The following is a 13,475-nucleotide window of genomic DNA, read 5'->3' on the forward strand; positions in this document are numbered from 1 at the left end:
ATCTTTATTTATTTTTATGTGGTGCTGAGGATCAAACCCAGTACTTCACACATGCGAGGCAAGTGCTTGACCACTGAGCTACAGCCCAGCCCGGCCATTTAACTTTTCAAAAACCAGCTAATACTGGAATCCATTAAAAACATATACAAACACTTTAACTAAAAATATAACCCTAGTTTTATTCACTAATTCTTTGAGCATAGGTCTATAGATTGGAAATTCTTGCATAAGCCATCCACTTGGATGGAAATTTTGGTATTTGTTAAAACAGAGCAGAAATGTAGGATATATCACACAATCTGTGTGCAGTGTCTTTTGAGATTTTTAAAATTATTTTCCCCCAAATATTTTCTAATTCTTGGCTATACCTTTTGAAACAAATTAAAGAACTGTTTACCTATTAAGTTTTCCAAGGCAGCCAACTTCATTTTATTATAGTTCTTCATAGCACTGAAGTTTCATTGTTTTATATAATATTCAATTAAACTGCATATTACAATAACAACTAGCATGAATAACTCTGTTAGCCAACACCACTCACACTGGGTTAGCATTCAAATGAATTAGTAGAGATGAGTATCCGGGAGTACAGGCCAGTAGCCTGCCAGGCACAAGCACTCAGCCCACTGCAGGTCCCAGGTGGTATGTCATACAGAGAAAATGGAGAATGATAGTTAATTTGGCAAGGTATCTATGTGAAGGCAAAAAGAGCAAATGTACAGAGTAAGAATAATACCCAGTCCTAGATCTCCTTACCTCTGCACCTTCCAGTGGCATAATATTTCTAGACTTCTACTTTGAAAATGTTAAGGAAATTTTTAAAGTTTATACATGAAATTACAATCTATTTTAAAAACTGCAATGGGAAAATGATTAATAATCCCTGAATGAAAGACATGTCTACTCATGGCCAATTTCCAATGTCTTTAGGGCTATGAAAAACTTCTTCATTTATGCTTACAATGATAGGATTCCTTCCCCAGTGGAAACAAAATTAGGACTTTTAAGATTCTACTCTTCTAGGAAAAAGAGAAGTGGGGGCAGGATCGCATGTAAATCCAAGGGAGATCAGTTGAGAGGAAAGGGATCAATGAGTGGTAGGGAGCAAAGTGCTGGGGAGTGATACTGACCAAATTATATTGTTATAGAGTGTGCATGTACAAATATGTAACAATAAATCCCATCATTATGTACAATTATAATGTCCCAATAAAAAATGCAGAAGAAAAATAAGATCCTGTTCTCCTTTTTCTATGGTCTAATATTCAAGTGATTGTCACTAAACAAAGTTCAAAGGAATGTGATATTTGAGGAACAGAGAAAACTTTCCTATTACCAGCAGTACAAAACAACTGATTTTAATAATACTGTAAAGATCTGCCTTAAGTAGAAGTGAAAGGTCGAATATACTCAATTCACCACAATGAAGTACAGAAGTGGGTCCAAAAGTTGGTGAATAATACTCATCTGTATTACTAACTTTCAGGGTTTTTAGTTTTGTGATTTGGTCCCCCAAAGTTTCCCAACTTAGAAAAGGCCTTCTAAATAAAAGTCAAAGAAAGCAAATGGAGGAAGTAACATCCGAAACCTAAGAAGAAAAACAAAGGCAACATTCAAAAAATAAGAAATTATAACAATATGTTTAAATGAATTTTTAAACCTTTTTTTTCCTCTACAAATACTTTGGAAGTACAATTTCTGGCTATTATCTTACTCATGCTTTTGAAATATTAGCAAAACACTCAAGAAGAAATTGTTATTGTTGTTGTTTTAGACAGGGTCTTGCCACATTGCCCAGGTTGGTCTTGAACTTCTGGGTTCAAGTGGTCCTCCTGCCTCAGCCTCCAAGCAACTGGGATTAGGAGTGTGCAGCTCTTACTTGGCACATGTTACCACATGTACTAGCTATAGTTAAAAGAGAATATCAAAACCATTTGTGCACAGCAAAAAAGCAAATGATTTTTTAATGACATTAAAACTAAAAATCTAGATATGATGTAATCCTTAATTTAGGGTTTGCTCAAATTTGAGAGCCGAAATTAGTATGTGGGTGGCTCTGATGCACTGTTAAATGTTGTACATAATTAGGGATGTGCATATAAACAAGATATTTCAGCCTAAATTGAATTATTCTATTAAGTAACATGCAATACTACCTAACCTTTTGTAAACTGCTGGTCTCTTTTGTGAATATCTTCATACTAAAAAAAGAATGATTCAGCTCTGAAATGCAAGTAAAACTGACATTTTACATAATGTGTGTCCCTGCCTGTCTTTTAATATTAACTTGATTTTTCTATCCCTTAACATTATGTAAGAAGATGCTAGTCAACCAAAAGAAAAAGAGGAAAAGGAGAAATTTATGAGGATTTCAAATCTTAAAATAATGTCCATGAGTGGTGGCTCATGAATTGAATAAGCACCATGATAACCATGATAATACATTTTATCACATGATTGTCTAATATTACTTTCAACAAACTGGCCCCAAGCTTAATCATTTACTACAGCTGCAGTGGTTTTGTGGGTCAAAACAAGTCTGTTCAACAATAGCCATCATAGAATAAGTCTTTATACCTTTTACCTTGGGGCTTAGTCATTTTTCTAAAACATCTCAACAGATTAGACACATTGATAATTCAACTATAAATGATATGCTGGAAAATCTTTAATCATTCGGCAAATCTAAAAGTCAATGCTAGTTTATGTGAAATATAATAAGCATGAAATCAATCTGAAGTGATTTTAAAAGTAATTCCATGTTCCTGAAATGAACATCTCTGAGAACAGTGATTTCTATTATTTAATTGATAATGAATAATTGAAAAACAGAAACTGGAAGGGCCCAGAGCCGCTGGAGAGTTTGTAGTTTTCTGTGCTTCATTAGGGTTTCTCTATGACCAGTAAGGGTCAAAATGACCAAGAATTATTGTCCAGCATCCCTCCTTCAAAAGCTCCTTGAAATCAAAAGGTACTGCTAGGCTGCTTTCTGAATCTCAGAATCGGAGTTTCTAATTGTACAGATGGAGAAGCTGAGCCTGAGAAGGAAAGAGACTCATCAAAGTCACGAGACAGTGTCATTTCAGGACCCAGCCCTGAAAGCCTCTTTAAGCGACTGCGGGGGCCACTGCAGGGCACACGTCTGGTCTTCCTCACTATCCCTTCTCCATTATACCCAGACTTTGCACAACAGAAACCAGTATCTTCTGAAACTATGATTCTCAACAACCTCAAAGCTGGCAACGTGTCTTCCTAATACTGTTTATAACAGTCACAGCAGAAACTCTCACTATCAAGACCACTTGTGATTAAATAAAACCTATGAAAACAGGATTAAGCAAACTTCTTTTTGATGAAAACTGTTTGATTTAAAAGAAATGAGTTCTTTTCATCATCATCAAGAGAGAACATCTGACATCAATTAATTCTCAACTATTCTTAAAGCAAAGAATTAAACACAAAATTACCTTTGAAGGTTTCAAGCTCCTTCCTGTAGGAAAAAAAGAAAATGCAAATTTAAAATGATGTATTCCCAGTGGAAATTTCTCTTAACAGTATAATAAAAATTTATGTACTTTAAATACCCAGTTCTGGATGCTCACACATCTATTGTGCTTTACTAAAATTACCAATACCATTGGCCTAAAGCAACTATTTTCAGTTATTACCTATTAATGGCTCAAAAATTCTACCAAAATTCACTGTTAAAACACAAGAATGAAGAACATTGTAATGTCAGCTATGAACCATCTTACATATACAAGAATCAATTTATACAAGCACTTAATACAATTTTGCTTTCACCTGTAAATACTTTTAAGGTCTTTAATTTAAGATTATCCTTTATTAATAGCAAAGGAGAGCACACATCAAAGGATTGAAGCCCATGGCTCTTCCTGTCACAAAAGGGCCAAACCTCCGGGAATCTTTTGGTTTGTTTTTGTCAATGTCAATTAAGGATGCTGAAATATAACATCTCCTGAGGAAATACAGAGCAGAGGAAAATAGATGATGGATCATAAAATAAACATCCTGTGACAAGCCAAAGCAAGTTGTTTTCAGGTTTTCTCTTATAACTTTGTAATTATGTATTTTCCTCATTACCAGTTCTAATATAGGTAAGTTTCTTTATTATTCTGGGGCTGGGGTTATGGCTCAGTGGTAGAGTGTTTGCCTAGCATGTTCAAGGACCTGGTTTCTGATCCTCAGCACCACATACAAATAAATAAAATAAAGGTATTGTATACAACTGCAACTAAAAAATAAATATTTTTTAAAAGACTTGTTATTCCAAAGTACAAGACATTTATCATTTATTTGCACTCTAGGTTTTACAAGAAACATAGAGATGTTTTGAATTCTCAAATCAGAATTCAACATTCTTGTTTACAATACCTCTCATGTTCCAAAAGAGTTTGCTACAAGTAACAGCTGTCAGGCAGGACTGGCAAGCTGCCCACCTAAAGGCCAGGCAGACACTGTTCCTGCAACAGTTGAAGTGAATGTTCTTAAATCAGATGGTCACCCCACTCTTCTTTTTCTAAAAATGCCCACTTTGTAAAATACTTCATCACCAGAATTCATAAACTATGCAACAGAATATAATTTTCACTCCTATCTTTTCAAAAAACAGCATTTTCCCCTTCAGCCAATGATTAACTTTATTCTTAACTTCCTTCCCCCCACACCTTCTCCTTTGGTTTTTCAGTACCAGGCACTGAACCCAGCCTGTTCTACCCCTGAGCTACATCCCCAGCATCCCCCGCCCTTTTTTAAAAATTTACTTTGAGACAGGGTCTTGCTAAGTTGCCTAGGCTGGACTTCAACTTGCCATCCTCCTGCCTCAGCCTCCTGAGTATCTGGGATTTCAGGTGTGTGTCACCATGACAGGCTCAACTTCATTCTTAAAAGCTTAGTTGGATACAAGTTAAAGGTGTCTAATACCTAACACAGCCTCAAGTCATGGGATGAAGGCCAAAATGCATCACAAGAGAATCCTCAAGATGCCTTCATAGAAGCAACTTCAAGGCCACTGATAACAGGGGTGGTGGGAGGTGAAAGAACATGCAATTCAATGTTCTAATTCTTTTTTCTTTGATTACAATCTTTACAATCTTTGATTACAATCTTCTGATTTGCTTCTTTTAGAATGTGATTCTAAGGAAAATTTCTAAAAAGGCATTTCTAGTTAAAAAAAGGAGAACTCAGAATAGTAATTTCACACACACTGGTCTTTCCTTATCACCCACTCCCAAATACCAAAAATCATAAAAGGACACACCCAATCCACCACATGAATTAGTAATTACTCCATAGAGGCACTGCCTCTCCTGGGGAGCTAGCCTGCTTCCCCTCAACCTGCTGCTGCCACCTCTGGTCAACAGGAAGCTGCTATGGGAAGAAGCCAAGCCTGGCCCAGACCTCTTTTATGCATCCTTTTATACATGGCACTGTGCCCCACAACTCCACAACTGGTGGCGGAATCTCCAAGAAACTTCCTTTGAGAGAGTGAATCATTACTGTACTCAATTCCTTAAAAAAAAAGTCTGGTTGAGGTAATGGTGGTACAGATAACAGGTATAAACAAAAATCCCTATGATGAGAATTTAAATGAACTATTAAAAGGAGGCAGCAGCACTAAAAGCGTTGGCATTTCGGTGCACCCCACCATTTTTTTTTTTTTTAACAGTAACAAGCACTTTGAAATATGGAAGTTATAAGGGAAGGGAGGGAAAGGCACAGCCAGCAGTGAATTTGAAGGCATGGGACACCAAAAGGTGCAGGCTACATTTAGGAAATGCTTCAGAATAGTAGTAGCAGTATTTGAGCAAGGATTTGTCTGAGCGAAACTTCAGATCAGCAGACTGAATAAAGTAAAGACAGTTCCAATAAAAAGGCAGAGGGTTAGCCAGATGTGATGTGCACACCTGTAATCCCAGAGGCTCAGGAGCTGAGCTTGGGTGGGTCCAAGTTTGAGGACAACTTCAGATACTAAGCAAGGCCATAAGCAACTTAGGGACACCTGACCCAAAATAATAAATAAATAAATAAATAAATTTAAAAAGGGCTGAGAATATAGCTCAGTGGTAAAGTACTCTTGGGTTTAATCCCTAGTACAAAAAAAAAAAAAAGAAAGAAAGAAAGAAAAGAAAGAAAGAAAAAAAATAGAGTGGGGTGGAGGTTCTCATTGCCAGTCTATGAGGTTTGGTTTTTATTTTTAGTAGAATAACATGGGCAAAGACATGCTTTATAAAGCAAGAACATTTTAGCTGTGATGCATAGATGTACTGGCAAGGGAGAGAATAAAAGCAGGGAGCACTCAGAAAACTATCTGGATTTACAGAAAAGCTGATTCATGCCTGACAAGAGCAGCATAAGCAGCAATGGCAAAGAACTGGGAGGGCTTGAGAATGCAGAGGAGACACAAGAGCCGTGGCACTGGATGAAACAGAGGTAAGTAGAGGAAGGAGGTGGACGTGAGGGTTCTAGTCTGGATCATCAGGAAGAGATTTCAAAGGGGAGTGCACACATCAGTTTGCGACATCTGCTGAAATCACCTGGAAGGCTGGAAGCCTAAGTCCAGCAATGCTGCATAGATTCCCATCTCCTTTAGCCTACTCAAGGATTCTGCTCCTACAGATTCCTTTTTCCCCACTCTTGTTAAACAAAACTTATGGGAGGGCACTATTTTGGACTGAACTCCTGCACTAGGCCCCAAAAGACCAGATCGAACCAAAATGGAGTTACGCATGCTAAGTGCTACATAATTAAACAGAAGCTTTACTAATAAAGTTCCTAAACCAGACCAGTTTTTCCTGGAAATAGGAAATTCCATTGCTATAGATGGATATAGTTTAAGCGTGTCCCCCAAGGGTTCATGTGGTGGAAGCTTGGTATCAGTCAGTATTTCAGTTTTTTATTGCTGGGATCAAATACCAAATAAAAACATAAATTAGGGGAGGAAAGTTTATTTTGGTTCATGGTTTCAGAAGTTCAGTTCATGGTCCCCGGACTTGATCAGCTTTGGACCTGAGGTAAGGTAGAACACCATGGCAGACGAGCATGGTGGAGGAAAGCTGCTCTGTTCATGACAGCCAGGAAGGAGAAACAACTCTGCTCACCAGGGGCAAAATATAAACCCCAAAGGCACCTGACCAGTGACCTACTTCCTCAAGCCACACCCTATCTGCCTAAGTTACCACCCAGTTGATTCATTCAAGTGGATTAATCCACTGATTTGGTCACAGCTCTAATCAGCTTATAGCTCTCATCATTTCACCTCTCAACATTCTTGCATTGTTTCACAAATGATCTTTTGGGGGACACCACATATCCAAACCATAACATAATAAGGAAGCCCCATCTACGGTAACCCTTACAAAAAAAGTAACTTGATATTAATTACTATGGTTTGAATATTGTTTTTCCCCACCAAAACTCATGTTGAGCTTTATTCCTCAATGCAACACTGCTAGGAAGTTGGGCTACTGGGAGGTGTTTGGGGTCCTGTGGATGGAGCTCTCATGATTAGATTAATGCCACCTTGTAGGAGTAAGTTCCCACAGGACCAGATGAGTGACTGCAAGGGGACACTGTATGAAACAAGGCTGTTTCTGTCTTTTCTTAGCACACATTTCCTTGCACACACACTTTTCTCCCACACACGGAGCAGCAAGACACCTTCAGGGATCAGATGTAGCCAAGCAGCTGAAGACTTCTCACCTCCAGAATTGTGAACTACATAAACTTCTTTATAAATTACCCTCTCCGGTATTTTGTTATACTAATAGAAAATGAACTGATATATTAACCAATCAGCTTTTTTCCTCTTCTGCTACTGCCTAGTAGGAACTCTCATTCTGTTCTGCAGAAGGGAGCTGCCCCAATTCAATCCTGATGAGTGAATGTCAATTAGATCTACAACTAATGTGGCCACTTTGTCTTTTGACAGTTCTGGTATCCATATGAAAGGACCTGAAGGAGATTTCTGTGACCCTGAGACCCCTCAAGAAGCACAGGGAAGGTGCCACTGACATCCTCTCAGGGTCCTCTGTCTTTTTTATCTAGATGTTGAAAGTTCCTTCCAGGTCTAAAACTCTGCTCTCTTTTCCTCTCTGAATTTGGGGGCACCAAAGGTTTGTGCTGTGAGAGAGCACCTGAAATTTTGGGTTTGTGGTGGCTAAGATGCCAGTGACTGGAGCTGTAGTTCTAAAGGTAACCGGACAGCAGACACAATAACTGGTTATTGCTGCAGAGGATGTAAATTCAGGCCTTTGGAATTCGCTGGGATTTAAGGTTTTCTCCTCTTGGTTTCTTCTCTTCTTTGCTCTGAGGTAAGAGAAATCATTGGCCAAGTGGGGCAAGGGATCTCAGCAACAGAAACACTGCTTGACTGACAGGCATAGGTCAGGCACTTAGAAGCTATGAGAGTGGTCACCACCAAAAATAAGCCTCCCATGAGAGCACGGGCTGGTCACTGCATGGGCTGGCTGAGTAAGGTCACCGTCACACTGAAGCAAGTCTGTGCAGCACAGGACACTGGGAAAGCATCACATGACCCAGCCCTGTGAGGTTTCCCTCTTAGGCTTTTATCTCAGCTGTGGAAGACCCAAGATACATGTAAAAATGGAATCTTCAATGTCCCAGAATCTTATCTCCTCCTTCTAGTCCACCTGCTCTTTTCAGGTATGAGAATCATGGCCCTGGAAACTTTAAATATTGACACAAATCGCAAAATCTGACTAAAGAGTTAGTTTAGAATCATAATGGTCTTTATGTGGAACATTCCATATGAACATGACTGTTCACCTAAGATCTACACCTAGATCCCAAGCCTCCAGGACTGTTGAAAGAATGGATTCCTTCCCTTTTCCCCAGCTACTGGGCATTGAACTCAGGGATGCTCTACCACTGAGCTACACCACAGCCCTTTTTATTTTTGAGACAGGGTCTTACTAAATTGCCCAGGCTGGCCTCAACCTTGAGATCCTCCTGCCTTAGTCTCCTGAGTAGTTGGGATCAAAGCTAATATGCCATCGCAGGGCACAAAGGACCTTTTGAAAAGCCATTCCTGAAGTGTTTCCCATTAACACTGAACAGTTCTAGACCTGCAGGAAAAAGAAAGATGAGTCTCACTGGTTTTAAATTTCACTGGGAAGCCCTTTTCTAAAGGCACTCTGGCTTCCAACAAACTGATGACATTCCCCAGGCCAACAGTCATAAAAAGACAAAAGATGGGAAGCTGCAGGACTGGCTGAACTAGTAATCACAGCAGAACATTTCCAGGGACCTTCAAAAACTAGATAAGAAACAAAAGGCTTCCAAATTAACAGCCTGCAATCACAGCAGCTCCACGGTAACTAGCAACCTAGAATGATCTCTGAGCCAACATCAGGAACCTCTCTAGCATTTGAATCCTAAAACAGAAGTTTAACCTGTACATGTGACTCATGACTTTTTCCCCCTCTGAAAAAACATTTCTATTTGCTATGTGATACAACTTGGGTCAACTTATGGGACAGGGACTTTATTATACCTAAGGTAAAAAGTCCAATGCTAATGGAGATTTGACTCTGGAATTTCCTGACCCCTCTAAGCCAGATCTATGTATTTCGTGTTTTGTTCTGAACACAGAGGAAGAGGATGGTCCACAAAATGCTCCTGATGTAACCGAAGTGCCCAAAGGCTCATAGGCCACATCCAGTACTGATACTGGAGCAAGAACAAGTGCAGAGCTCACTAAAATTCAAACAGACCCCACTAAGACTTTCCAAATTACCTCAGTGCCCATTAAAGCCTGAGGCCATATAAGGGTTTTGTGCCAATAACAGAAGACTTACTTGCTCAGAGATTAATTATTCCGAATACCAGCTAGCTCTTGTGACACCCCTGCTTTACCTGTGTAGATGGGGATAGTGATCTGTTCAGGATCTCAGAGCCATTAAGAGGACAGTCATTTCCCATTTCCAGTGTCTCCAAACCCTGATACTCTTTGGGCGCAGGTTCCCCTAGATTCTGAAAAGTTTACAGTGGTAGACCTCTGTGTAGCCTTCTTTAGCACTCCAGCTGGCCCAGCTTGCTGTCACTGGCATAATAAACAATATATGTGGACCGTCATGCCACACGAGTTCACGGATGCCCCTCTTGTTCTCTCAAGTGCTCCATCAAGACCAGAACACCCTTCAGTCCCCTAAAAGTGTGCCTCTCCTGCTCTATAGGGATGACCTCTTATTTTGTTCACCCACTGAGGAAGCATTCCAGCAGACTCCCTTTATTTATTACAACAGCTAGCAGAAAGTGACAGGAGGCCATCTAAGACAAATTACAAATGCAGTATTCCTTATCTGAAATGCTTGGGACCAGAAGTACTTCAGATTTCAGACTTTTTTGGATTGGGGGATATTTCCACAGGCTTTACTGCTGAGGATCTGCAATCCAAAACATCCCCACATTCAAAACATTTCAATTGGTGATACAAAATTTGTCAAAGCTCCTGTGTATTCTGACCTTAGATGTCAATGTTTATCTCCACATCCTGAATGCAGGACAAAAAGTCTTCTCAATTCTGAATTTACTGAACATTTTTCTATAAGCAGAGTAACCTTTTATGAACCCCCTTCCCTCTGCCTCCCCATCTCTACTGAAGTGCTACATTTAGCATTCTCAACCTTGATACTCCGTAGCCACACCTGATCAATTTGAAGCACATAACTCTAACATGGTTACCTTGGAATTGCAGTCCCCCTTCATCTGGATTTGCAAGACATTCCTTTACAAAATCCTGGTTTGATCCCTTGTGTGGATGAATCTTATATTAGTGATCTCAAGAGGCAGAAAATTTTTGTGCTGGATACAGTCATCACATAATACAATTTCATTAAAAATGGAAAAATGCCCTACCTCAATCATACTCAGAAGGCAGAACTTTACACTCTTTACCCAGACCCACATTTTACTTAAACAGTCTGTCAACATTCACATAGTCACTGTGTCTTTTCTTTCTTTCTTTTTTTTTTTTTAATAATTTTTATTGTTGGTTGTTCAAAACATTACATAGTTCTTGATATATCATATTTCACATTTTGATTCAAGTGGGTTATGAACTCCCATTTTTACCCCGTATACAGATTGCAGAATCACATCGGTTACACATCCACTGATTTACATATGTGTCTTTTCAATGCTTTGGAAGCAAAGGTCTCCTCAGCTCTGCAGGTGCACCAATAAAAAAGGCCCACAAGTTGATAAGTGACTTTCTGGCGGTTATAAAAACAGAGGCTCACACAAAGACAACTGAGCCAAATATCAGGGCAACACTCTAGCTGACTTTCACACCACAAAAGGTTGGTGGTCTGACAGTTCAAAACTGCTTTGTTCTGAGTCAAACTATATGTGTCTTGACCAGACAAACTCCATTTTACCCCCAGACTCCATTTCATATAAGAAATGCTTCACCCATGAGAAAACTCGCCTCTGCTACCTTCTGATAAGCACATCCTGTTTGGCAACACATGTCAGTTAAAAAATGTTTCTGTTATTCTTGTACAACATATTATTAAGAAATGCATTTGTAAGATGTTCCGGGGCAGTGTACTGAACTCTGAACTGGGTCATTCTGACCCACTTCCTACATTGCTATGGTTTGACTTACTGGTAGCTTATGGTTTTGGGCTATAAGAGATATCCAATCTTCAGCAAGAGGTCGAGGTGTGCAGAGGTAATTTGTTTGCTGCCCCTTGATCCACCAGTGAAAGTACCATGCCCTGCTTTAAGACTGACCCAGTGATTTATCGACAATTGGGCAACCTTCTATTTGCCTTCCAAGGGCCTTTAATTATCACAGTGTTTAAATGAAAGACTGTTTTTTCACAGTCACCTGTAATCCTACTTTGATCAAATGCGTAAAATTATTTTGACAGTTTTGACAAACTTTTCCAAATCAAATTAACTTTTAAAAATTTTCTTTTTCTCTGGGCACTGAACCCAGGACCTCATGCATGTTAAGCATATGCTCTACACTGAGCTATGTACATCCCAAGAATTCTCGAATCCTAAATTAAATCTTTTTGACCTCAAGTTCACTTTGGGATTTTTCAGATGGTTCCATGAAAAGCTTGAAAGATGTCTCTCTCACCTTGTAAAAGAGAGATATTAAACTAATTATGTTCAATTACATGATGCCAGGTCTTCTTTAAGTTATATTTATGGGTGTGGTTATTGATATGAGTGTTCCAAAAATTGTATGAGATTCTTAGAAATCTAATATGCTATCAGCTTTAATCTTAGTTTTCATGTTAAAACGGTTAGTGATATAGAAATAACCAAATTTGCTTATTAATTGACGATTATAATGAACTCACCAGATTTTTAGCCATGGCTATTCTGTGTCTTTAGCACCCTTACCCATTGTTTCAATTCTCTTCTAAAAACATTAACTAATAGAAATAGTTCAAAGATTGTTGCCTCTTCAAGAAGATTCATGGAAATAAGTCTGATAAGTACTCTTAAATAGAAGTTTCTAATAACTCTAAGGTCATATCAATAGACAATGTGAAAATCTTTATGATTCTAAGAAGATAATGATGACTTCATGAAACTTCTAAACAAGATCAAAAACAATAAGAATTCATACAAGAAACCAAATGTTGCAGATCACTTTTTAAATAACTTTTATTTTCTCTAATATTTTGTTTCAAGATTTAGAGAAACATTTTTTTTCTTCTAAGCAGCTATAGCTTATGGCAATTTGGTAAAATATACTTCTGTGAACAAAAAATTCAAACATTTGCTGTTATTCCCTATTTGGTTCTTCCTTTTTTTTTTTTTTTTTTGTACTGAGGATTAAACCCAGGAGCAATTTACCACTGAACTACATCCCCAGTCCTTTTTATTTTTTATTTTGAGACAGGGTCTTGCTAAGTTGTTTAAAATTTGGCTAAATTGCTAAGGCTGGCCTTGAACTTGCAATCCTTCAGCCTCAGCCTCCTAAATAGACCACTGGTAGTCCAGGCATGTGCCACCACGTTTAGCTGGTTTCTCCATAATGGAAACTACTCATGAATATGTATATTTTTATGGCAATATAGTTACTTGCACAAATCCAATAAGAATCTGGTTCCCTCCCCCGTTTTTAACAGTATACAATTGGAAATATTGGTTTGGTTTCCTAGTCTTAAGAGTCCAATCTGAGATTCCTTATCAAAAGTTCCACTAAGGCCTGTCTTGGTGGCACACACCTTAATCCCACCAACTCAGGAAGCTGAAGCAGGAGGATCACAAGTTCAAAGCCAGCCTCAGCCACTTAGTGAAGCCTTAAGCAACTTAGTGAGCGCTTATCTCAAAAAACAAAACAAACAAACAAAAAATGGTGAGGGGTGGCTGGGAATGTGGCTTAGTGGTTAAGTGCCCCTGGGTTTAACCACCGGTTACCCGCCACCCCCCCAAAACAGCTCCACACACAGTCATCGACTATGCAT

General features: G+C 38.8%; 1 protein-coding gene across 2 annotated transcripts in view; it reads right to left on the bottom strand.

Annotated features, from left to right (window-relative positions):
- The window catches only part of Dtnbp1 (dystrobrevin binding protein 1), a 113,672-nt gene that overhangs the window by 47,483 nt on the left and 52,714 nt on the right, over window positions 1–13,475 (bottom strand). For both annotated transcript variants that reach the window (XM_015494045.2, XM_015494044.2), the window contains exon 7: window positions 3,468–3,490. In XM_015494045.2, the coding sequence (XP_015349531.1) occupies window positions 3,468–3,490 (23 nt within the window). The remainder of the gene's footprint in view (window positions 1–3,467; window positions 3,491–13,475) is intronic.

The sequence above is a fragment of the Marmota marmota genome, unplaced genomic scaffold (genome assembly GCF_001458135.2).
Source record: "Marmota marmota marmota unplaced genomic scaffold, marMar, whole genome shotgun sequence".
Lineage (NCBI taxonomy): Eukaryota > Metazoa > Chordata > Mammalia > Rodentia > Sciuridae > Marmota > Marmota marmota.